This window comes from Hetaerina americana, unplaced genomic scaffold (genome assembly GCF_022747635.1).
Source record: "Hetaerina americana unplaced genomic scaffold, ioHetAmer1.1.p SCAF_87, whole genome shotgun sequence".
In the NCBI taxonomy this organism is placed as follows: domain Eukaryota; kingdom Metazoa; phylum Arthropoda; class Insecta; order Odonata; family Calopterygidae; genus Hetaerina; species Hetaerina americana.
Window position 1 is genome coordinate 156,393 of NW_027287505.1, and position 26,909 is coordinate 183,301.

Sequence of the window (26,909 nt, forward strand, 5' to 3'; positions counted from 1 at the left end):
ACTACAAATTCAGCCCATTCCTCCTCCACTGACCATGGTAAATATCATTACTGCTTGAAAAGCAAAAGAATCAGTCAGCCATTGAGAAGAAGAGAGAATTTTGCATAAAGAACTTTTACAGAAGCGGAACAATTATTAATTGAAGAACTGGGCAAAGAAGTGTCATATATAGTAAAGACAGTTATGAAATAGACATAACAGAGGTGGAAAAGAGACTGATAATAAGGAAAAAAAGCGGCTTTGTATTTCAGTGTACATAAAATGGAAGAGAATGAATAACGATGGATTGCTTCATTTGACACGTTCATTCCATTGCATTCAAAAGGAAGCGAAAGGCAAAATATGGTGTTTGACGCAGGAGTGTAATAGTGTGTTAGGTATACATGGTGTGTCACTGGTTCCAAGAGAACAAAATACTCTGAGATCATATGTAGTCTATTCCCTGATGGGAGTGTAAATAAATGCCACAGTGAAATGTTACACAGAGGCATTTTTTCCTCATCACCAAAAATATGTGCAATTAATAAGAGGATGAAGAAATGAATGACCCATGGTGCAACGCCATCAACTCTTCTCAAGGTCGAGGCCTACAAGTATGTATTTATCATTCATTCTTCCAGCACATTTTTCACTCCTTACGTTCAGCCAGTTTAAATCGAAGAGGATCCTTTGGTGTGTTCAAGAAACCACTATGAAATCTCATTTCACCATAGTTGTACTCAATTGTAAAATTTCGCACTACCTGTTAAAAAAATGAATACCAAATTTGATAAAAATCATAAGGCATGAGGCTTAAATTTAATGATATGTTACAGAAGAGTTTCATTAAATTTTGAAATATTAATTCAAGCCAGTACAATATTTCCCCCGTAAATTAAAAAACTCGGAATCTGAACAAAATCTTTGGGTAATTTTTGTTTTAAAAACTGAACACTCTCTTGGAATATGACCTTCTGGTACAGAATCTATTCTGAAATAACGAAATAGTCACTTGGGATTTTCATATAAGCTTCATTGCATGTGGCCAGGGTTTCATTGCACATCTACATAATCAGGGGAACAAAAATACCAAATGTGCAGTCTGATGCATGGTCATGCAAGGGGGAGAAATAGTTAGTGGTCGTTAGGGATGGAGTGGAATGGCTTGAAAGGAAATAGTCATCACTGAAACTTTGCATCGGAATGAAACAGTTTCACAATGTTACACCTAATACAATTTTCACCAGCGTGCCCTTTATGTGTGCTTGATTGCACACTTCCCCAGAGCTCACAACCCTATGCTTTATCAATCAGTTCATTCTCGGAAGCTGCAGGGAAAGACTATTGTGTGATTTTCACATCTGATTGGATTCTTTTGTGGCTATTTTGAATATAATACCAATTTGATTTAGTTGCCATGGGCCCTAAAGAACGAAGAGTAAGAGAAAATCTGTTAGACCTACAATTGATGCTGAGAAAGATCTGAGCAAGCTGAACATGAAAGCAGTGCACCTGCGGCTAATCCCCCACCTGCTTTGTTTGGGTTTTATAAATTGGCTCTTCATGCAACTTAGAAAAACAAAGATGCTATCAAAGCAGCTGAAGTGGCAAAAAGGGTTACAGCACTGACCGCTAGGGAATCAAAAAGTATGGATTAGATGGAAAAGCTTCCATTAGTTTGAATTAATGAAAAACCCCTAGCTGGCGATGTAATTTCTGAGATGATTATTTGTGAGAAAAGCTAGGTGCTCAATGATGATTCAGTGAAAGGCCAACCTAATGTTCTCAAAAGGATAAGTTTAAACTAGAAGAAGGAGCTTTCAGAAATTTAAGAGAAGGACTGGGATCCATAGTGTTGTTATGCATGCCACTGACTGCCAGTTCTAATTCAGAAGGAGCAGAAAATTTTGTGAAGCAGTTTGTGAGCTACAAGGGAGTTGTTCCAAATCTAGTGTTCAATTGTGATAAAACAGGTCTCTTTTGGAAAATAATACGTGGGCAGAACTCTCTCCAAGAAAGAGAGGTCTGCAATGGGCCAATGAAAGATCGCCTTGCTGCATTGCATCAATAGTGGGAGCTGCAAAATCTTGTACCTCTGCTCATGTACCATTCACAAAATTCATGAGCTTTTAAGAAGAATAGCATTACTAAGAGCAAATTTATGTAGAGATTGAATATTAAAGCATGCATTACCAGACAGTTTTTCACTGAATGGACAGACACGGAGTTTGCTCCTTCAGTCAAGTTTCATCCACAAGAGAAAAATCTCCCAATGAAGGCTTTCCTTGCACTGAATAATACTCCAGTTCATTCGTCAGAATTAGAAGATATACAAGTACATGTATTGGTGATCAAATATGGCTCCATCAAGATAAAATATTTATCCCTTCATCCCACTCCTCATATTCAGACCATGGACCAGCATTCGATCTCAAACTTCAGAAAGGTGGGCAAAAAGTATATGATGATGATTCCAGATATTTTTGAAGTCACAAATGAAACACAATAGAACATCAGTGAGTTCTGAAAGGATAATTACAATACCCTCCATTGCCAAAGAGTCAACAAAAAAGCATGGAGGGAAGTATCTCTGAGGAAAACAAATTCTGACATCAAATCTCTGGCCTGAATGTGCTGTTAGAGGAGATTTGAAGGTTTTGAAGAATAACCTGTTGTTCCTGACATCATACCTATTGGAACGCCCTTGGGTTTGAAAGTCAGATAGAAGATGACAAAGATTTAGTGGATATTTGCAGGTCTGAGCTGAAAACAGAAGATCTTCAGTGCCTCGACCGGTAGCAGAAGGAACAATTCAGAAAGGAAATTTCTACAGGGGAGGAAGAGGGATAATGCTGCAGCCATTCCCACAGCCAAAATCAAGGATATTCTCATAATCGATGGTTTTCAGCATAGCTTTATGGAATCGATTCATATTGGAAATGAAAAAATAGTAACTTTGTGATTCCACAGAAAATTTATTTCGATATGACCAGGGTTTTGATGTTAAACGTCATCTTCAGGTAACAAGGGATGTAACAAGGATGTCTGTAAGAGTTGCTGGCTGAGGATGATATAGAACGTCGAAACCCAGGCCGTATCAACATAAATTTTCTATGGAATCAAAAATTTACCATTTTTTTATTTTCAACAAGGAAATTCTCAGCATGTGGTCAAAATCTCAGGCAGTCATTAGGAAATGGCACCCTGATAAAGCTCTTGCTTACATGTAAATTTGTTCAATGATGGCATCACCAAACATTTTAGAAAGTTCAAAAGGTCTCAACATCCGGCCAATTCGGAATGTTGGACCACTTCTGTCAAATTTATTCTTTTTTTATGGAAAATGCTCGTTTTTGTATTTTTCATTTTTATTAAGTTATATTTTTCTTCCAATACTACCATTTTTAATAAGTAAATTTGTGCCTTAAAATCCTATGTATATACTGTCAAAGTAGTTTTAAACAATTGAGCTTTCGGGACCCAAAAAAATGGATTAATTCAGCCTATATTATTTCAAAGGGAAAATATTGTCTTGGAACTCAAACAAGGTTCTGGGACATATTAGGTTCTTAATCCAATATATTACTACATAAATAAATTTTCCCATAAGTTAATCCAAAATTACGGCTTCTAATAATGAAATACATAGGTCCATATGCAACTATAATATGTTATCATAAGAGTATAAATCTGGAAGGCAAATAGAAAATGAACCACGACAGTTATTGCAGATTGGTCACAGAAACAAAACTAGGTCTTCTGCACTTAATTTCAGATTTGAGAGCAAAATTGGTTCACAATTGCTGGATTTGGATTGAGCCCACGGACAAAAAATATTTCATTCTTATGGCTACAGCTTTTGTCCTTGCATAGCGTGTATCTTTAGTTAGAGAATGGCAACTCAAAGGTTAAAATATCCGCTGAGGAACAGGAACTTGGATATTATTTTTGTCAACATCAAATCATTACACATAAATTCAAAAGTTGCACATTGGACTTCCTCCTTATCCCTCATCCAGTATTTCCCAAGCAGCCCACTCACCTTTTTGGCTCCATTCTACCCGGGCCATCATCCACTAATGGTAATCTTCTCTCCCCCTCAAAAACTATTCCCCTCTTCCATTCAAGCTTTATTTCTGTGGTGATGCCATTCATTGGTAGTATGCCAAATTTGAACTATCATTATAATATTTTGGTTTCTCATAGGCTGATTCGATTCTAATAGATGTTCCTTATAAAATTCTTTTGCAATCTCTCACAATATCCCTATTGGAATAACTTTGAGTTCTTATGCAATAGTTCTAATAGTACTGGGTCCATAAGGAGAGGCAGATCAACGCACCATGCAGTCCTGGTTAAAAATAAATGACCTCAAACAAGGACAGGACTCAAAGCAAGAATAGCATTAAGTAGAGTCAAGTTTAATGATGTTATTTTCTATTTTCCCCTTCATAGTTAGATATTCTGCAGTCATGCCTTCTCTCTGAGTGAAAGAGTACAGAGGGAAACTAACTCTGCAAGTGAATAGGAAATGATGTCATTGATTAGGCTGAGAGCTGAGGAGCCTATAAAAGATGAGGGGTGATTACATGAGTGCATTTATTTCATTCTGCCCCAAGGGATGTTTGCTTTCCTGACTTTAAATGAATGATCACATGAGATTGTTTTTCTATACTTATTTTTCTAATTAATCACCTTGATTTAATCTCAGAGCCAATTGTTATTAATTTTCAATATTTCCTTTGGAGTAATATCCATGTGTAAGTACAGATGTGGAACCTTAATCAAGGGTAGATGGCAACATCTTTCTACTGGTGTGGAATTCCCATGGAGACAGAATCAGATGAGGGAGTCTAGAGTCAATTAGGTTTTGATCAAAACAACAGAGCATTCACACTTCTTTCTTTTCCTACATCATATAGAGCAGGTATAGGTGCATCCCTATTAAACAAGAATTGGTACCTTGGCAAGAAGTATTTCCATCTCCAACTCAGCAAATCTTTTGCCCAAGCAACTTCTAGGTCCAAAACCAAAAGGCAGAAAAGCAAAAGGATTCTGTTTTCCTTTGCTAACAGATTCAAATTCTTTCACGTCACCAGGAATGTCTTTGCCAGGTTTCCTTTTCAGCCACCTTTCAGGAATGAATCTGCTAGATTGAGGGAAGAATTCCTCAGAATTAGTGGTTATCGTAAATGGCATCAAGACTCCAACCTAGAGATAGAGCATAAGAAAATATATGTTAATTGAGGGCAATGTAAACTCTGTAGAGACCAATATAATTGTTAAAAAATAATAACTCTCTACGACAACATTACAATGAGTTGTACAAAAACATACAGATTTTATTGTGTGCATTTTTAAACATCAGTTCATATTAATTTCTTTAATATGGAATAAAGTAGGTTAGTTGGAATAGAAGAATCTCACCCCTTTTGGAATTCTGTAATTGGACAGCAAAGTCTCCTTTGTGGTAAATCTAATATTTCCAGATATTATTGGTGATAGTCTGTAGGATGAGAATAAAAATATTAATGCAAAAGAGCTTATGTCTATTGGTCATAATGGAAATAAAGTTAAGGATGCTTAAATGTCTAATAAAGAAAATATAACTCAAGTAATAACACAAAAGTTCATATTCCAAAGAACTGCAGGAGATAGCAAGACACTTAAACACATGACCTTTAACACTTGGCTAGAAATCGAGGGATCCACATAAAGGAACAATTAATCACATACAAAATAGGCATTTGATTTTCAAGTAATCTAACATTTTCAAAGGTTGATATGGCTCTAAACTAGCTGGTTGTACACCCATGTTACTTCCATGGTCTTGCTTAAAACTTGCTTTTGCTCATATGATTTTTATTGTTCAGGTACTGAGGTTATTTCTTGTATGTACGAGTGTTGTCAAGGTATTAACTTAGGTTTCGGCCAAGCGTGGCAGTGGGTAGGGCTAGAGCCACCACCTTGGTGGCTAAACGTCCCTACACTCGGTACACATCTTAATGTGGTAGTGTGCAGACTGTGGTTCTTCTACTTAGCTCACTGCAAACTGTTAAAATGCGCGCTGCAATAGAAAATCCTCTGAGTTCTCCACAGAGACTGTTCCAGAAAGCAAATTACATTTTGAAATAAAATATGTACCCATTGACAAGACAAAATTTAATTGCATAAATCTGCAGTTCACATTTCAAAACTATTTTTCTCCATAGTCATAATTCAAATTGAGGCATTTATCATAACAATACACAAGCTTTTCAATTCAGTCTCTGAAGAAATCTGCCACCGCCTTACATTTTAATCAATTGTTTACACCAGCATGCAATTCAACTTCACTGTCTGTGTGTATTGCTATGCTGCAAGCCACATCTAGTGAGAGATCCCTAATCATCTCCTAACACTTCACAAAGTTGCCTGTGAATTTCAATTGGCTTGTGGTTTTTTACCAATGCAAACCTAATCATACATCATACTTCACAACTCCTGGGATTTTCTATTGCAGCGCACTTTTGAACAGTTTGCGGTGAGCAAAGTAGAAGAACCACATTACCAAAGTGGGATGCCTACTGAGTGTACGGGCGTTTACACACCAAGATTATCCTTCTCTACTCACTGCCAAACAAAGCAAAAACATAAGTTACTCTCTGGTCAGCCCAAGTATGTACTACATATGTAATCTTCAGGTACCAAATGGCTCCTATCCTAAAGTTTCTCACGATCTGGAGTTCTTTTACATGCATTTTTAGAGATTTTCAACTAATCAGATGCTTTCTAATGGATTCCCAATGCATTTTCAAGCATGTTCAAATACTTTTAACACACTTATAAGTTGTGTACTTACCAATATAATTGGTGAATTTACTGTTGTTTTGAATAATAAAGTATTTAACTGAAAAGAGCAAAAATGTTCAATTATTATAGCCAAAGCATCTGTCGCAGCTTAGCCACAAATTAAAGCAGATGCAAATAATGGCTCATGGGTGAATTTGTGATTGTTGTCTTTTGCAATGCCATTTAAATTTCAGAATTATTTTTTAATGCAGAAAAAGTAACCTTAGTAACAACAAGATGCTTGTTCTCAGCTAATACTTAATTGGAGGTTTAGGAGTTGTCAATTTGTCTCAAAATTCGTTCATCCAGGGAATTTTCCAGTCTTCAACCCAGACCCTACCAAAACTGCATTAGTGTCTCACTCTTAACCAGGAAAGTTTTATCCCTATTAGCGGCCCGCTTATTTTCCATGGTGTATGTGGAAATGGCAGGGAAAAATGCCGCTTTGATCAATTTGTTGGTCTGCACTAAGAAATTTATATATTAAGCCTAATATGAAATTGTTTTAGCTAATTTTTTTGCATGAACTTTAAATACTTACAGATACAAAAAAAATTCATCTCCGTTGTTATTTAGTCCACAAAATTAGAAAAAAAATATAATTTAAATTTATTCAAAAAATTTAAACTTTTACTTTTCAGATTAGAAAATTTGAACTTAATAATTTTTTTACAATAAAAACTTTGTCAGAATTAGTTCCTACCACTATTACTTAAATTACACAAAAGTGTTAATGCTTTTAATATTTTTTTTAAAATAGTTACATTGAATAAAGCAAAATAGACACTCAAGTCCCAGGCACATAATTTAACAATTTCACTCATGTTTGGGAAAACATGCACCATGAACACCTTTCGCACATTTTTTATTTATTGTACGGCTTCTTTTTCTCTTGCCTTTCCTTATTTCACTTCTTTGCTGCACACACAGCAGTCCTCTTTTATTTCAGGTATTTTTTTTAATGGCCTCTTTTCTCGTCTAGCATGTTCCTCTGATTTTCCACATTAGTCATTTTTCTCTAGGAGTAATTCATTTCCAAAATCTTCCACAGTGTCAAATGCAAATGCATGATAGGCTTTTTCTCAGATGGGAGGTTTCTTTGTAAACAATATAGCTGGCGAGGATCATTCATGAAAATATGTTGAAACATTTTTTTCCAGTATTTCAGTCCATCTCTCATTAAGATATGTGTACAGCTTCACATAAGATGTGTCAATGCCACCCATGTGATCATTATATGATTGTATAATTGATGAAACCTAGCACAATATTCTTACATTTACATTTGAGTGAGCGTTTACTGTTTCCTGCTCTGAAATTGGTGGATAATAAGATCACTGGAAAATGTTCTGACTTCTTCTCGCGCATGGCAGCTGCGAGAACAGGGCCTTGGTGGAAATACCTCTTCACTCCTACAGCTAATTTTTGTCACTTATTTGGGTAAGAATTTCTTACTTCTACAAATGGTACCAGCAACATAACAACCTACCTCATGCAAGTGTTTTGCAGACATAAAAAAATTATCTACACAGGGCTACTACACGCAGAGAATTCCACACCAGAGTGAAGATTAAATATTTAATTTCTATTAAGATGAATTTTCATGTGCCATCGGAAATGTGTGTAGGACAATATGGGCAAGGTATATAGTACCACAAAGATGATCTTACAGCAATACAAAGATGAGCTTTTAAGTTCTACAAAGTGCATAGGGATATATAAGCTTATATATAAGCTGTATGGCATCTGCTACAGAGGAAAAGAAGAGACACGTACGACCTGTTGAATCATGTTCACCTAACCAAAATGTGAACATATATTTCATTTTCATCATGAAAATTTGTCAGCAAAAATAAGAAAGCATGATAAATACTCAAAAATTGCCTGTAAAAGCTACGCCATGCACAGAAAAGTTAAGGTGTGAGAGAAAGTATACCAGATCGATAGATCCGCCTGTGGCATTCTTCACACATACCCCATGAGTCACACGCTATTATTAAATTAAGAGAGACCACCAAAAATGTACCAGAATAATAGAAAGATAATTTTCCCCTGCAAAAACCTGATTACTTGTTAACCTGCTTTACTCAATTGATTCATTCTTTTGTATCAATGTTCATCACATTTAAGAATTTATATTTATATATTGAGTAATATTTATATTTACAACTTTTAATATGGTTGTACCATTTATCCAAGTGCATAAAGTATTATTATTAGTATGTCTGCCAGACAAAAAGAAGAAACATTGCCGAAAATATAAAAGTTAAAGTTCCATGGAATATAAAAATGGTAGCAATGCAACAGAATTAATTCATAGTGTATTTCATTGAGTAGAATACGGTATCAAGCTGAATACACATGATAAAAATGCAATAATGCTCAAAATTTGAGTTCTGAACATTTGCACATAAAAAGAAAATTAAAAAGCAATAGCATTGTGGAGTGTCTAGATTTTCCTGAGTGATAGGATCCATTGACAGGGATGGCTGTCCCTGCTAAACTCACCTTCTCAACCCTACGATGTTAACAAAACCAAATATATACCAGGGATTTGGAGGTGGGTTTTAAAATTATATTACAATCTTAGAAGTGATAACGGCATAACAATTGTCATAGAATCATCTCACCTTGCACTTTCCTTCAGACAGGCCTTCAGATATTTCATTTCTTCCAATATCTGCTCAGTGATTTCATTTTCCTTTCCAGGAAGCAATTTCTTCACCTCTTGGAAGAGTATATTCTGTTTGTCTGGATTCTTCGACAGATGATACATAGCCATGGCAATTGAATATGATGTCTGAATGTGAAAAAGAGTACTATTTAAGTATGTATTAATAATTACATTTTATCCATTCTTAATTGGTCCAGGATTTGTTGTGTTTCTATCACTTGTCACCATATATTTAATTTGTTTTAAATTATCAGTACAAAATCATTCAATCCTATATTACCTTTTAACAAAATGCAAATATTTTTCCACATAAAATCTTCAAAAATTCATAGACATGGACTTAGTCAAAGGAAAATAAAAATTTAAGAAGCATGCTATAGCCTTTCAAATGGCAAATCTAAGCCAAATTTTCATTATAAAGCTCTGTACATTTCTTATTCCAAATCTAAAGCTTTGTGCTTTTGCAAGCACATTGGAGAGTCACATTTTGGAGGTGATTTTTAATTTGGCTTTTACTGCATAAGACAGACTTTGCAGTGGTATTGAATCACTTGCTTTCTTCACAAAGGTTGGTATTTTTTTTCTATGACCAAAATATGGATTGGTTCAACTTTCTTTCAGTACTTATTCCAATTTTAAATGTTATTCATTATTAAAAGTTAAATTTAAAGATAAGTTTCAGAAAGTCAATTAAAGGATTTTTAAGCATGAAATTGAATTCACTGAGCGCTACTCGTTTTCACAAAGAAGCTACACAGGTCACCCATTTCTCTTTATTGGCTCAGTCTTTTGATGGAGTAGTTCATCACAAAAACTGCACATCTTGATATTATTCTTTGTGAAAAACATTCAGTGGCTAGTAAGCATGGCCTTATACAAAGAAGATGACCACAATGCATTGCAAGTCATAAGCTGGACACTTCACGTGAGCCCATATTTTGTTCAATAAGAGCTTTTCAATGATTGTGACATTCAATTTTATGAGCTCAGCACCTGAACAGCCTCCATCATGAGAATGAGGCCAAGTTGTTGCTTGACACTGCATAAGCGTTCTCTTACAGTTACATCTTTCCTTTGACATGATCAAGGATATGCAAGCGACTGACTACGGCTGATGTCTTAGTTCCTCACATCCTTTAACTTGTTGGCCATAGCTACAGTTGGTCATGCACAATTGTCTATCAATAATTGTTTCATCAATAAAATTTCATTCCAAAGGAGGTCCCTGGAGCTCATCATAGATTACATGTTGTCATTCCAATTAATGACATCAATTTATCCTTTCAATGTGCATAATTGCGCAAATAATGACCTTTTCTGTAAGATCTCTGAATGTTTTACAAAAAATGATGATATCACATTTCATCAAGCTACAGGCATTCAGAAAAAATGCATCTAATTTCAAAATGACTATTCAACATGTTGACAAATAAAATTAATAGGAAATCTCCAATTATACCTTGAATTTATGCCAATATTGAAAATAACTCTCACAAAAGTCCTAATTATTCAGAACAGCCACTGTAAACTAAAAAGGTTCATCAAAGTATTTTCTTTTAATCTGTGGCATTCATTTGAACCAATTTATAGAAATTCTCAAAGATCTCTAAAAAAATCTCTACAAAAATAAAATGTCTTCAAGACTTCGAGTCTTCACGAATACAATACATTCAGGCACCTTCAAAACGTTATATATTTTAAATTGACTCACAACTTTGATGGAATAATGCTTCCTTTGGAAAAGACAAAGAATAAGATAATCAAAAACACAAGCCTTAAGTTTCTCATTATTATTACATATTAACCTGTGACTGTATTGCAATTAGAAATTACAACAAGGCGGTATTAAGTTTTCCTCACAGTGTCAACACCTCCAAACAGCATGTCTTGGGCCATTACACTTGCAAATTTTGGATCACCACGAGCCAAAAGCCTTTCAAGGACACTTGGCTCCCCATCTGCAACATCAGTCTGGTGCTGCTTCAGTCGTTGAACTGCTTCTTCAACATACCGATTGGATATTCTGAAGTTGTCAAGTGATTGCAGAATATTAATTTAGTATTCTTAAATGAAGTAATGATTTAGTCCATGTGTGTGTGCATGTGTGTGATCCTTGTGTGTCTGTTTGTATGAGATGTGTGATGCGTGTGTGTGATGCGTGTGTGTGATGCGTGTGTGTGATGCGTGTGTGTGTGTGATGCGTGTGTGTGTGTGATGCGTGTGTGTGTGTGTGATGCGTGTGTGTGTGTGATGCGTGTGTGTGTGTGATGCGTGTGTGTGAGATGCGTGTGTGTGTGATGCGTGTGTGTGATGCGTGTGTGTGATGCGTGCGTGCGTGTGATGCGTGCGTGCGTGTGATGCGTGCGTGCGTGTGATGCGTGCGTGCGTGTGATGCGTGCGTGCGTGTGATGCGTGCGTGCGTGTGATGCGTGCGTGCGTGTGATGCGTGCGTGCGTGTGATGCGTGCGTGCGTGTGATGCGTGCGTGCGTGTGATGCGTGCGTGCGTGTGATGCGTGCGTGCGTGTGATGCGTGCGTGCGTGTGATGCGTGCGTGCGTGTGATGCGTGCGTGCGTGTGATGCGTGCGTGCGTGTGATGCGTGCGTGCGTGTGATGCGTGCGTGCGTGTGATGCGTGCGTGCGTGTGATGCGTGCGTGCGTGTGATGCGTGCGTGCGTGTGATGCGTGCGTGCGTGTGATGCGTGCGTGCGTGTGATGCGTGCGTGCGTGTGACGCGTGCGTGCGTGTGATGCGTGCGTGCGTGCGTGCGTGTGATGCGTGCGTGCGTGTGATGCGTGCGTGCGTGTGATGCGTGCGTGTGATGCGTGCGTGTGATGCGTGCGTGTGATGCGTGCGTGTGATGCGTGCGTGTGATGCGTGCGTGTGATGCGTGTGCGTGTGATGCGTGTGCGTGTGATGCGTGTGCGTGTGATGCGTGTGCGTGTGATGCGTGTGCGTGTGATGCGTGTGCGTGTGATGCGTGTGCGTGTGATGCGTGTGCGTGTGATGCGTGTGCGTGTGATGCGTGTGCGTGTGATGCGTGTGCGTGTGATGCGTGTGCGTGTGATGCGTGTGCGTGTGATGCGTGTGCGTGTGATGCGTGTGCGTGTGATGCGTGTGCGTGTGATGCGTGCGTGTGATGCGTGCGTGTGATGCGTGCGTGTGCGTGTGCGTGCGCGTGCGCGTGATGCGTGCGTGTGATGCGTGTGCGTGTGATGCGTGCGTGTGATGCGTGCGTGTGATGCGTGCGTGTGATGCGTGTGCGTGTGATGCGTGTGCGTGTGATGCGTGCGTGTGCGCGTGCGCGTGCGCGTGCGCGTGCGCGTGCGCGTTTGTGTGCGCGTGCGCGTTTGTGTGCGCGTGCGCGTGCGCGTTTGTGTGCGCGTGCGCGTTTGTGTGCGTGTGCGTGTGCGTGTGCGTGTGCGTGTGCGTGTGCGTGTGCGTGTGCGTGTGCGTGTGCGTGTGCGTGTGCGTGTGCGTGTGCGTGTGCGTGTGCGTGTGCGTGTGCGTGTGCGTGTGCGTGTGCGTGTGCGTGTGCGTGTGCGTGTGCGTGTGCGTGTGCGTGTGCGTGTGCGTGTGCGTGTGCGTGTGCGTGTGCGTGTGCGTGTGCGTGTGCGTGTGCGTGTGCGTGTGCGTGTGCGTGTGCGTGTGCGTGTGCGTGTGCGTGTGCGTGTGCGTGTGCGTGTGCGTGTGCGTGTGTGTGCGCGTGTGTGTGTGTGTGTGTGTGTGTGTGTGTGTGTGTGTGTGTGTGTGTGTGTGTGTGTGTGTGAAATGTGTGCGTGTGTGAAATGTGTGTATGTGTGATGCGTTTGTGTGTATGTGATGCATGTGTGTGATGTGTGCATGCGTGTCCTGCGTGAGCTTGGCGTGATCATATATTTGGTGCGTGTGCCTGTGCATGCGTGTGTGCATACATGTGTGCATGTGTTCATGCGTGTGTACTTGTATGTAAATGTGCTACACATAAAACCATAAACACAGTAATCAACCCGAAAGTCGGTTTGGTAGGTGATGGTAGAGTTCACCCAGTACTAAGCACTAAGTATACGGCGTGTGAAAATTCACACATCAGGGTAGTGGGGCCAGTTCCTTTACCTGTGCCGGTTATGGTTTCCCAGAAAGATCTGGTAACCAAAAAATCACATAGCTAGGAGCGAGCTGCAGGTGCCAAGAGACTTGCCCGGGAAGCGAACCCGGGACCCTCCAGTCAGTAATCCAACGCTCTACCCCCTGGACTACCACAACCCACATATATACATCTTTAAAACAAATGCTCTTCAGCGGTGACACAAATATATAAAAACTTTGATGGTAACATTCAAACACAGAAATGCATGTGAACATATATTCATTTACATGAATACAAATCCAAGGAAAAGGGATTGGAACACATATAAAAGACTTAACCAGGACCTGAGCCAGGGAGCTTCAACTTCTTGCTAGGTCAGTGTTCTAACCACTAGTGCTATCAAGGAAACGTAAATTACTCTGCAATCTGCTTGGGGTTTATGCAATCAAATGCCCCGATTATTTTTTCCACGGTAATAGTCCCAGTCAAGGAAACATTTTTACACTTGTGATCTTCCCCACCATTTCCATGTTTGTCTTTTACATTTGTAATACATACACACTCACTCATACTATATATTTACGTAAATAACACCTTCAATATCTCAAAAACACTGAGCAGAATCTAGTAATGGTGAGTACTTACTCCAAGAACACATCAAGGGCTTTTACAAACTTTTTCCAAGTTGGAGTAGGAAATATTTTCCATATCGGTGGGCCAACTTCTAAATAGAAGGAACATTCAAAAAATGTTCCCACAGCATCAATCATCCTCTGGGGCTCCGATTCCTTTGGCAGGTTTGGAACCAAACAACCAAGTCGTGTATCCAAGGCCACAAAAGCGATTGCTGTAAGTGAATGTAAAAGCATTATTTTATTTTAACTAACAATAAAGCTGACATCTCTTTAATTTGAAAATTATGGGTTTTCAATTTCTATTTTGACTACCTTTTAAAGTCTAGCAAGTTGACATTCATGGAATACGTATATTTTCTATAGCAAACATTATTATTATAGGTGATCAACTGGTTACGCTAGGTTTTGATGGACACAACAACCAAATAAATATCTTGTCCCTCTTAACAAAACACAATGCATCATTCCATTCTATAGCAGGCCCCGCTTCACTTCCATGTACTTCTTTTCTCCCTTCATCATGTCCAACATGTCCTATTCCCGCCTTTTTCTCATTTCCTTTCCTCATTCCCGGCCAACATTTCCCTCTCAATTCAAGTCTTCAAAATCCCAAGTCCGATCAATATGCCTTTCATTCCGCCTCCTTATAACTTCTCCCAACAGTCTCCTCTCCTCACCCACCGTACCCAGCACTTCCTCATTTGTTTCCCTTTCCGTCCACTACGCCTTCTCCATCCTTCTCCGCACCCACATTTCAAAAGCCTCCAATCTACACTTATTATCCTGCTTCAATGACCATGTTTCCCCACCATGCATAACTACATTCCATATCAAAGTTTTAATGAGCCTTTTCCTAACATGCCCTTACCCAGTGTCCGTGTCCTTATTTTCCCTACTCCTTGTGAAAGCTTCTTTGCCTAATCCAATTCTTCTCCTCATGTCCCCACTACTTTGACCATTTTGTTCCAAAACACTTCCAAGATATGTAAACTGTTCACCTGCTCTAGTTGTTGTCATCCTATTTTAACATTTAACCCAGCTTTCTCTTTCTGGAAACCTGCATAACCTTTGTTATATACTTTCTTTTCTCATCCTAAACCTATCACATGGGTGGCAGTGGGGATCGAGATGGTGCGGGGGCTAGCGTACTGGCTTCCCATCCAGAGGGCCCGGGTTCAAATCCCGGCGGTGTTGAATATTTTTCAGAGGTATCTCGATCCCTGCTTGAGGTGCTTTGTGGAGGGCACTTTGAGTGAGTACGCCGTCCGTCGGATGGGACGTTAAGCCGCGGACCCCTTGGCGCCTTTCGTAAAGAGTAGGCTAATGCCGACGCCGGGTTTCTCTCCACCCTTCATCCTTTCCTATCCATCCCCTATGGCGCAAATGACCTCAGCTGTCGGTCGCCTCCCCTCAAAACTACTATGGGTGGCAGTAGTCCAGGGATAGAGGCCGGGTGGGCCCGGATTCGATTACTGGGCAAGCCTCTCTGGGTACCCTCAGCTCCACCCAAGCTATGTGATTTTTCAGGTACCTGATCTTCCTGGGAAACCATAACCAGCACAGGAAAAGGAATTGGCCCCCCTACCCTGATGTGTGAATTTTCACACGCCATCAGGCTTAGCACTTGGTGAACTCTGCCATCAACTACCAAACCGGCCTTCGGGTTGATTACTCGGTTTATGGTTTTTTTTATATCTTTTGCAATTATCAATTAAATCAGCAATGCTAGCAACCCCTTTGCTAGCTGATAAAATAAAGCTTGATTATCAGCAAACCTAGCTTATTTCATGAATCCCCTGTCAACTTTCATTTGTATCTCCAATCCTTACCATGCCTCTTTATTCAGTTGCTCGACATATACATTAACAACTGGCTGCAATCTATATTCCTCTCTATTAGTGATCTCACTGGAGGTAATAAAGCTAGAATACAGGCAGATGACAGGTTTCACTCATAGCATTGCTATAAGAAATTGTGAGAAATTCGGGATGTGATACTGACCAGGAATCTTCCCCACACAAATGAAAAAAGTCAGCTTATATTTTTACATGCATTACAGTAAAGCAGAATCGTAAGATACTGCAGTGTTAAACAATTTCTTAGTGACTTGAAATTTGCTTGCGGAGTTTTCTGTGTTGAGCAACTATGCAACTGCAACAAGTTTGAACTACTTCATAAATACTACCAACAAAAATTTTGAGCTTCAAATTAGCTTCAAGCAAAGTTAAGAACTGACCCTTTAATCTTTTTGTTTTGTTTGGATGAAAGAGAAACCCACATTAATTTCAATGCACCAACAGAAAATGCCCACATAAATAGCTCAAGACCATGGATAGCTGCCATTTATTTTTGACCTAGTCATACGAAAACATTTGCAACAGCTATTAGGACAAAGCACCCAAAAGTCAAACCACTTGTGTTTTGAGATTAGAAATGTATTAAAGACTTTAGAAAGAAATACGAGGGTAGCGGGAAAAGTTCTCCGAATGGGATAGAAATAAATCACCTCCTTGAAATTTTTTTTCAATAGTCTCACTGTACACTAATGAACTTGGTCTAGCAATGTTCCAATGTCTAGAACCAATCTTGAAAATTAGATTCCTTCAGGTCGGCAAAATACCCATCTACTTTGGCTGTTAGTTCCTTGTTTGAAGAGAAACTTGTCTGCCAGGGAAAATTTTGACCTTGGGGATGAGATGGAAATCTAATGGAACCAAATCAAGTGAATAAGGTGGGTGTAGCAACAATTCGTATCTTAATTCACATTATTTGCCATGGCAATGATACTTGAGTTTGGAGGTGCATTTGCTTGATGAAAGATGACTTTCTTCCTTTCCAACCCTGGCCTTTTTTCATACATCTTTTGCTGTAGTTATTCCAGGGGGTTAGCGTAGTATTTTCCAGCACTTGCTTGACCAGTGGAAACATAATCTATCAGCAGAATTCCTTTCGCATCTCAGGAAACTGATACCATCACCTTTTCAGCCAACTGTATTGCCTTCCCTTTTTTTGGTGGCAGTGAATAAATGTGTTTCCATTGCTTTGACTACTGTTTTGTTTCCAAGGTATAGTTATGGACCTAAGTTTCATTTGCGGTCACATACCAATGCCCAAGATCTTGTTGGTTGGTCTTAACATGGGTCAAACATTGTTTAAAAATTTCCATTCTGATGCATTTGTGGTCCTGTGTCAGATCTCTCCCCATCTGGCAGATAATTTTCTCAAATCCAATTCCACCATTAAAATGTGATATGCCCGTTCAGATGACATCCCTACTGCTTCAGTAATTTTTTGCACTTTCAGTCGGCGATCCTCCATTACTACTTTATGAGAGACATCCGCACCACAGATCTCTTCCCAGAGCACTAATGTGTTATTACTGCATGGGAAACTCAGTGCACTAGCACTGCCATCTGGTGGTTATTTAGAGAACCTTTCTAGCTACCCTCTTAATTTAAACTTCTTAAATTTATGATTATTGATTCATCACTTTATATTGTTTAGCGGAAGGTTTATTTTAAAATGTTGTCCAGTCATGCAGGAGTCTTTTTCCTTCACCAGATATCCTGAATATGTTTCGTCTTCGAGTTAAAAAACTTTAGGCACAAAATAACTGAAAAGAAAATAGTATATATCATAAATATTTCATAATTACATTTTCATATCTGCTCAGATTCTGCTGGTAAGAAAAGTTTCACTCACTTTTGATTACATGAATAGGACTTAGAAATAATTTGTTTACACGTATGTCAATTTCTCAGTAACATAAATCTGTTTCCAAAACTAAGTGAATGATAAATTCAAACCTATGGCTTGCATTCTCAATTTTAGCACATTGAAACAGTTTAAATTTTGGCAAAATCAATGATATAATGCACAAAAATTTGTAGACAACATCTATGCTACAGTTTACTTATAGCCAAGCCTCAACCCAACTCCAAAACCACATTGAATAATTAGGAGCGACAGAGTAACATCATCCATTGAATTCTCTATTCCAAGAAGGTAGGACAGCAGCAAGTGCAACTCAAAGTTGTACATTTAAAATTTTGTATTGGATACAATTCATTTGAAAGGAAGTCCTGAAAATGATGTTACTTTCACATATTTGGTTCATATTCCATATTTTTACTTTCTCACCTGGTAGGTCCCATAGAAGCCAGATAAGCAGTTATAATCAATAAATGATGTGAACAAAAAAAAAAGGCCAGACTGATTTTATTCTGCGCAACCCATTCAATGGATCGAAATGAGACACAGTGTGCCATCTAGCGACACATCAGACAACTAAAACGAGAAGTGTTGCGTTTGTTTACGTCAAGTCTTTACGCAGCAGCAGTGGTGCATGTTCGTTGCCGCGTGCAACGGCAGCAATGGAGGAGCTAGAGGAACAGCGTGTGAAATTTTGTTTCAAACTTGGCAAAAGTGCTACGGAGACATTTGAAATGATACAGCAAGCCTTTGGTAATGAAGCTATTAGTCAAAGCCAATGTTTTGAGTGGTACAGTCGTTTTAAATCGGGTAGAACCTTGACAGATGAAGATTCGCGAACAAGGCGGCCTTCCACCTCGACAGACCCCAACCATGTCAAATTCCTGAACTATTTGGTGTGGGCAAATCACCGTTTTACTGTTAGGGAGATAGGCGAGGAAGTGAATATTAGTTTTGGATCCTGTCAGACAATTTTGACAGACATTTTGGGCATGATGCTCATCGCATCAAAATTTGTCCCACCGGTTCTGACCGATGAACAGAGACAAAAACGTGTGGATATTTTTTCAGGAAGTCCTGGATGAAGCCAATGCCAACCCTGGGTTTACAGTTATGATATTGAGACAAAGGCCCAGTCTTCACTGAGGAAAGGTCCTCATTCTCCACAACCAAAGAAAGCTCGCATGTCCCAGTCCAATTTGAAGGTCATACTGGTATGTTTCTTCAATTGGCAAGGGCTGATTCATTAAGAATACGTCCCTCAAGGTCAAACCATCAACAAAGATTTCTACTGAAAGGTTATGAAGAGGCTGAGGGTCAAGGTATGCCTTGTATTTCTACACTAATGTTTTGTTTTGATGTAATATAGTTCTTCTTCAATTACATTTCCAATTCTTGACAAACGTATTGTGTCATCTATGTGTTACTCTTTTTACATATAAATAATTAATTAGTGCCGAGTCTGCCTATCATGAAAAACACATGCAACCAACATTTTAACTCACATTCAATGGACCACTTGAACAGTTCGTTGACAAAGTCAGGAGGCATTTCATCTCTGCTGTCCCTGAGTATACGGATCCTAGAATTACGTGTAGTCAAATTAGATTATATTTTCTTTCATAAAATTCATAATCTTACTCTTTCACACACAGTGTAAAAAAAGGGTGCCACTTTTGCAAAAGTTACCAGAGGTTACAAAAAGTTACCACCGACCAGAGGGTCTTAGATTTAAAATCTAGGAATGCTTTGGACATCCAAACTAAAAACTAATTTTATGGACATCATAACTAGAAAATTATCGCTAACATAGAAAATCATTTTGCCTACATTTGTACATATTTAAAAAATAAAATGATAGTGCTGAAGTACATATCTTAAAAATCAAAACATGAAATGCATTCTTACTGTTCAATAAATTCCTGTGCAACATTTCCTATTGGCTGAATATATTTCTTTGAAATCCTTGGTTGCAACAATGGCTGATTAGCTTTACTTCGAGCTGCAAGCCATTTTTCTCCATCTCTGGAATAGCAAATGCATTTTACATCAGTCTCCACAAAATAATATTAATGATCATTAAATAGAAATTTTCAAAACTGCAAAAATGTGACTCTTACTGTACTAAGACACCACCTCCATCACTGTAGAAATTTTTCCTAACAACTTGGCGATAGTAGGTCATTGCTTGTAATGTTTTCCGTATGGGCCATTGACCCTCATTTCGAAAGGTTGTCTCAACGTCCTCAGGTCGAAAAATAAACACTATGTCAATGGAGCCAGCAAGTCTTTGGAAGCAAGCTATTTTCCCATATTTCTGGTAGATCATTCTATGCAATTCTTGTATTTCCTTTCCATAATATTCTCCTGATGAATGATAATGATATGGGATAAAATTATTATCAACCACATAAAAAAATGGTAAATCCCATGGAGTCATTCCTGGAGTTAGTTACATTACCAAGACTTGTTTCTTAATACACACACAGTAGTTTAGAAATATGAAGACCAATTTTAAGATAACTTACATACATATGCATAGGGGAAAATTGAGAGAGTAATTTGGGCCTTGTACTGTCAATTGCAGAAGCCTACATTATGCCAAAGAAATATTTTAACAGAAAATTAGGATTTGAAGAATAGACTTTTTATTAATAAATTTAAAGTTGTTCCAGAATTCACCATGTCATCTTTGCAAACTTTTGATTTCCAGGTTATTATTTTTAATATACCATGAAGAGACAGAAGATTTGATCAATACTGTATTTTTGGAACCAAAGGGGATTATAATAAAGGCCATTATTTCTGATTTAAAAGGATTGTCTTTATCCTATGTCACTAATGAAATACACATGAAAGATTAGTGCTGCGAGTCAAACTATAAAACTTAAATTTTGGAGTCGTCAACAGAACTAAGTTATTGCTCTTATCAGAGTTTTAAATGAAAAAATAATTTAGAGCATCATTTAATTTACAAGTAACATTAAATTAAAATTCACCAATTGTTAGGTCCATGGTTTTCATGGATGGAGGAAATTAATAAGATTTTTTCACTCTAGTCTTAGAGCACCACAGGGATTTTACTTTTGTGCACCAGCAGCTTTTGGTTTCTGCTTTCCTAATTGGTGATTGCTATGCATGTACAGGGCTGGTTTTAGCAGTAGGTGTACCCAAGGAATTACCTAAGAGTGACAAGATGTGGTAGCAAATGTCTCACACCATAACAAAGAAAATATATCTAGGCTGAATTTATTTTTGGTTTTTTAATACTAAAATTTCGATATTTTTAAAACCACTGATGAATACATAGAACTTTCCAATAAGATATTTTAAGAGGATAATCATTGGCTGCAAGTGTCATATTGGCTTTACTTTGTTCATCACCAACTATATAGTTTAAATTTATAATGTATAGGAACAAATGAGTAATTATTATAACATGGAAGCATTGTTACCTATATTTGACCTTCATGACACTTTTTTACACTCCGTTGTAGCTACAAAGTATTGTTCTATTATTATTGATTGATCAATATTGCTTACATAGAGCAAGTCACATGGATTGTTTCATTTTGTGGGCAATAGTAGTAGCTCAACCTGCAGAAGTGGAACTTCTTTTTGGATGTATAGAAAATAACAATACTATGGGAGCATGCTTATCAAATAAATACTACAAAATCCAAACAATATTCCAATAAAAATAAAAAATGACTGCAGTAAATGACACAGTTAAATCAGTAGTGTGAAATATGACATAAAAGGTATTCAGTTATTTATGTCAAATATTAACACCAACAGCCTTGCACTAAGTTTTGGGTAGTTCACATTAAACATTACTAAAAACTTTGTAGAACCTATTACATAAGCACATTACTATTGTATCATCAGGTACTCATAATTAATGAAACTGCTAAATAAAGTTTAACATAGGGCAGTAACAATTTAAAAGCATAATAATTTTCGAGATACTATGGAAAAATTGACAGTGGTATACCTCTTATATTTGTGGGGGACAAAACAAGCATTTGTACATGATAGGAATACTTATATCGAAGGAGAGCATTATTTGCATATAATAAATTCACATAAAATTATCTTAGCTACACGCCCAATAAGATTTTTTATTTTGCCTAACAAGACTGGCTATAAAATGAGGAGCTTCAAAAGCACAAACTCTGAAGTCTTTATATCCTTCACAGTGTCAGGAATGACTTTAATCTTTTCTGACTGCCGATAGTTTTTTAGTAAAATGCACAATTTACGACTACAGCAAGTTAGTTTAATTGTCTGGAAAAAATACCAGTTTAATGCTCCTTAATTTCAAATTTACTAGATTTGTAATACGATAAACAAACAAGTTTTCAATTTTGACCTTCAACATTTACAGCAATGGTAATGAATTATTTTTCCAAAAATACTTAATTTCATCTCTGCCTTTGTTTGGGTGAATTGAGTTCCTTAGCCATGGAAATGAGAGAGAGTCAATTAAAAAGTCAACTCTTAACAAAATATTTACATTATCTTATAACTACAAAGATAATTCTCTCATGGGCGTTGGCCATAAGGTCATCACTATTGCTGTAAGTAATTCTCTGCTTAGTGAAACTATTGAATTTACCTCCCTTGGAATAAAAGACATCAAACATTAAGAACTTCATGGCAAACCACAAACACTACAGGGAGAGGAAGTACTCCCTCATCCTTGGTCTGTGGTTTCCACTTACCGCAGAGTTTAATAAGAGATGTTGTGTATCCCTACATATGAAATATGAACCTACAAGGCATTTTATGTACTCCAACCTTTTAATAAAATAAATGATGATTAAATCACAGTTATGATGAATAGTACTATTGAATGTTTACAGTTATGAATTCTATACTGATATATTATACCAAATCTTATTTTGAGGTTCCTCCCAACACTCCTTTATTTGTGGCAACTCAGAATTTCAGATACTACTGGATGGCCGTATTCCGTGATGTATTTTCATCACTTCTTTCACCTTCTACATTCAATACTGAGAAATTAAGATATATTCTTATGACTCAAGGCATTAAAACAAGGTGAACATCTTCCTTCACACCAATTAATCTATCATTAGCCAGTTTTATGACTGCTTATTTGTCCAACTCTTAGTATATTAGTATCCAAATACTTAGTGACAAGTTGAGGTAGTTCTTTTGCACAGCAGGAAAAAAGTTTAAGGTCATTTACATAAATGATGTCGGCACTCAAATGCCTCCTCTCGAATAGGACACTCCACATGTTTCCCATTTTTGTCTCAACTTGAATTATAGTGGGAGATACATGAGGAAGCTCAAGTTATTGCTTGCTAGATTCCAAAGGGATAAGCTAACTGCTCTATTAAAATTGCTCACCAAATCAACAAACTAAACACATTTTCCTGAGTGGCAATAGACATTCCATACTGGACATCATTTCTGAATGGCCTTGATAATTTTCAACATAGCAATGAGTACCTTAGTGGTATCAAATCCTTTTTGGTATTCCATCTGTATCATCATCAGGTTGTGTTTCTATTGGGCAACATTCCTGCAAATACACCTATTCATGAGCAGGTTGTCCTGCCACTTTCAATAACTCACTTTGAGTTCCTCTCTTCATTCATCTTTCACACCAGTTGGGGATGTTGAAAGATAATGTCATTTACAGCGAATGTAAACTCCTTATATAGCATTAAGGCAGGTTACAGGGCAGCAGATCTTTGGATTGGAAAAATCTACCTTTTCAGTATGAGAGCCATCAATTCCTCATGTCACCCAAAATGGGAGTTTCTCCAATAGCCATAAGGAATGTGAAGATTCTGGCAAGATAACTATTAGTTATTACTATTCAAATATATTGCATTACTTTATATTTTAAGTGCTCAATAGGACATGTGAACCATGAATGAACACATTTGATACTGAGCCTATATTGTTATCCAGCTGAATTTTACCCTGCATACCACCAAGGACAGCAGTAACAGTGAGCTTAGCCAATATCAATTTGTTGGTCAACGAACGATATAGACATTTAATAAAAAATTCTAATGAAAGGATTGGTTCCTCAGACAGTAAGAGAGACCTACCACTTCATAGAAATTACTAATATATTGTAAAATAACTTTGTATCCATTTCCATTATATTAATATTACACAACCCAGTTCCAACAAAAGATAGTCATTGTCAGGTATCACTAGACAATAACAATAGGTTTTACTGATACCAATTTGTGTAGCAAAAATGTCTTAGTTGAAAGGACATTTAGTCATTCTTACCCATTGAGGGGGTAGAGTGGACCACGTGGAGCCATTTTCAAAGGTAGGCACACGAGTGGAAAACTCATTATCTTCCAAGGATTTCTTGAGCACATGCTAATAATTATGCCTTACGCCTTGGAAATTCCTAAAGATGATGTGACAGTAGGAGTTTTTGCAGGCAGCATTGAAACTAACAATTGAGTGAACCTTTGAGATTCATGTGGTTAAAACTGAGAAAAAGTGCAACCCAAATACTTTTGCCACTTAAATTCTTGATGATAAGATTTGTTTAAATTGTACGTAAAAATTTAGTCATTACGTTGAAAGGTGAGCATCCATAGTAATACACCTGAGTAGCTGTCATCAGAACATGAATGTGTACATTCCACGTACCTATTTATTGTTTTGCAGAGGTATGAAAGGAATTTGAAAATAGGAGACAGAAAAATGTGCATCACGTCTTTGTTCGGAGAAAGTAATGAGCTCAAATGTACTTTTCTAGAGATATAGGATTATTGCATCGGATAGGAGAGCTACTACAGGTTAAACTTAAGTATGATCATAATGATAGTAGTTATCTTGCTCAATTTCTCCAAGGATGTAGACAGAAATAAAATTACCAAGTAAAATTTCATTACATATTTTTTAACATGACCTGTGTTTCTACATCATCATACTGTGTGATGGATCATTTATTATGATTTTGAACAAGTGTCGCACTGAAAAATAAATTGCACAATTTTACTTATCAATTTTATTTTTGTCCAAATTTAAATGGAATTTCACAAAGCTTTTATGGCCAAATTTATTACCAAAGAATGATTCGCCTTCAATTTCAAGCTAATCTTTATGCCAGATGGAATTCTATGAACTATGTGGCATTGTCTCTCACTTTTAAGTGAGAGATAATTCCACCCACTTTCTCCACCAATGTACTGATGTGAGACAAATTAAGTTATACTTGAAATTGAACCATTTATTTTCTTTCCCTCTTTCATTTCCAGAATGTTAAGGCATGCAAGAGACTATTTGGGGAAATTACTTCCTTCACAAAATTATTCATAAACAGGAACTCATTTCAGCCAAATTAGTAAAGATATAAACTACTATATTTTAATTCAAGGTAAAAGATATCAACTAGATAAAATTAAAATTAATTCTGTGCACTAAATTTAAACGGTGTACTAGTGCAAACAATATGGAGTAATAAATACAAGGGTCATTTATGATTTCATCATGTGCATACATATTTAAAATATTTTGGAAAGAAAAGGCTTCCCTTCCCGTTTAATAATTCACCATAAGGAAACAACAAAATAAGTGTAACACTGGGAGAGCCTCTAACTAACCTTCCTTTTTCTTATAAACACTATTTGGTTACACTCGTCCTTTCCGATCCACATTACCGTTTGATTTTATCCTTTATATTTATTGCCGGACTTCACTATTTTCTAGTACCCTGACGACCTCTTGCTTCATTCCAAAACCCTTGCCAAAATTAAATCTTTTAATAAATCTATACTACTATACTTGAATTACACCTCATAAGTTTTACTTATCCTTTCATTTCTCTACCGTTTTCCTTCATTAATTAATGTCTTTGACCTTTTATTCACAATTTCTTAGATCAATATTAACTTTTCCATGCTCAGTGAGATGATTATTTTCCCTGTGTACATTGATCTATCTTTTCGATTGGTCAAGCTCACTTGTTTACAACAGCATGTATTCTATTAATCAGGTACAATCACCAATAAAAGGTAGAAACCGCCACATATTCCCAATAATTGGAAGCGGTTTTGGTCCAGGAATCTTTTCAAATGGTTTGGCCTCAGATTTTACTTGATGGGTGGGCTCTTCAGTGGCATAGTGTCGATTAAATGATAAGTAGGTGTACTTCTGGAGGATGTATGAGGAGCAAATGCATTTTTGTGGCTTAATATTCGATCTGATCATTAAGCATTTCCTCAGAGGTGCAGCAATTGCAATCCCAGTGGTCATGGTGAAGTTGACTCTGAAACAATTATTTTCATTATCTTACGGGATTGATGATTACATCTTAAAATATTTTTCATACAAATGGTACACAAGTTTCATTGAAACCCGTCACTAAATTCATGGGAATCCATTGACAATACGTTATTCCAGCACCCTCTTAAATAGAAAACAGCTATTTTATAAATATTAATGATTTCTATCCACGAAAGAATTTAGCACTTAAGTTCCAAAATATATTTTTAAAGAAAAATAGTCGATCAGGAATGATTCATTTTCCTGGAGCCTATCAAATGAGATGCATTCTTAAAAAATATCTCTAAGTTGTAAATTCTCGTAGATACCTTCCAAATAAAATGGGAATATCACCAACTATGAAACAGCGAAGGAAAGTGGTAGTAGTCAAGGTCAACTTAAACACGAAAATTGCACTCGTTTAAATGATTCCATTTAGCTCTTCCGATCACAACTGCCTACCTTTGGGAGCTACAATACCCGCTTATCCGAAAATTAAGAAAAAAAGGTCCAAGAAAAACATTCTATTTCTCCAGAGAGGGACTATATTTATAAAAAAGGTTTTGAATATAATTTTCGATACATCAATGTACCCGACATCTTAATATTCTTACGGCAAACAAAATTCGCGCGCCTCAAATCAGAACGTGACTTTTTTATGAGAGTCTATTTGTCGCTGTTCCCTCTGTAATAGACAGTAGATGATCGAAATTCGTTGTACTTGTGCTCTTTAAATG

The 26,909-nt window shown here is 37.4% G+C and overlaps 1 protein-coding gene across 1 annotated transcript; it reads right to left on the reverse strand.

Annotated features, from left to right (window-relative positions):
- Window positions 1-26,608, reverse strand: LOC139698480 (probable cytochrome P450 301a1, mitochondrial). The gene is made up of 11 exons (XM_071597357.1): window positions 26,502-26,608; window positions 25,914-26,176; window positions 20,019-20,265; window positions 19,807-19,923; window positions 19,404-19,480; window positions 14,198-14,399; window positions 11,345-11,507; window positions 9,441-9,610; window positions 5,407-5,485; window positions 4,942-5,190; window positions 1-742 (listed from the first exon to the last, which is right to left on the reverse strand). The coding sequence occupies exons 2-11, from the start codon at window positions 26,161-26,163 to the stop codon at window positions 629-631; spliced, it is 1,668 nt and encodes a 555-aa protein (XP_071453458.1). The 5' UTR covers window positions 26,164-26,176; window positions 26,502-26,608; the 3' UTR covers window positions 1-628.
- Between the last annotated feature and the right edge of the window lie 301 nt (window positions 26,609-26,909).

Excerpts from the sequence above, each read along its gene's own strand:
- LOC139698480 (XM_071597357.1), bottom strand. The coding sequence starts at position 26,163 with ATGACCACTGGGATTGCAATTGCTGCACCTCTGAGGAAATGCTTAATG. Across the intron at positions 5,486-9,440 it reads TGTCTGAAGGAAAGTGCAAG|ACTATCACCAATAATATCTG; the intron begins GTGAGATGATTC and ends CTCATCCTACAG. Across the intron at positions 5,191-5,406 it reads ATTACAGAATTCCAAAAGGG|GTTGGAGTCTTGATGCCATT; the intron begins GTGAGATTCTTC and ends CTCTATCTCTAG.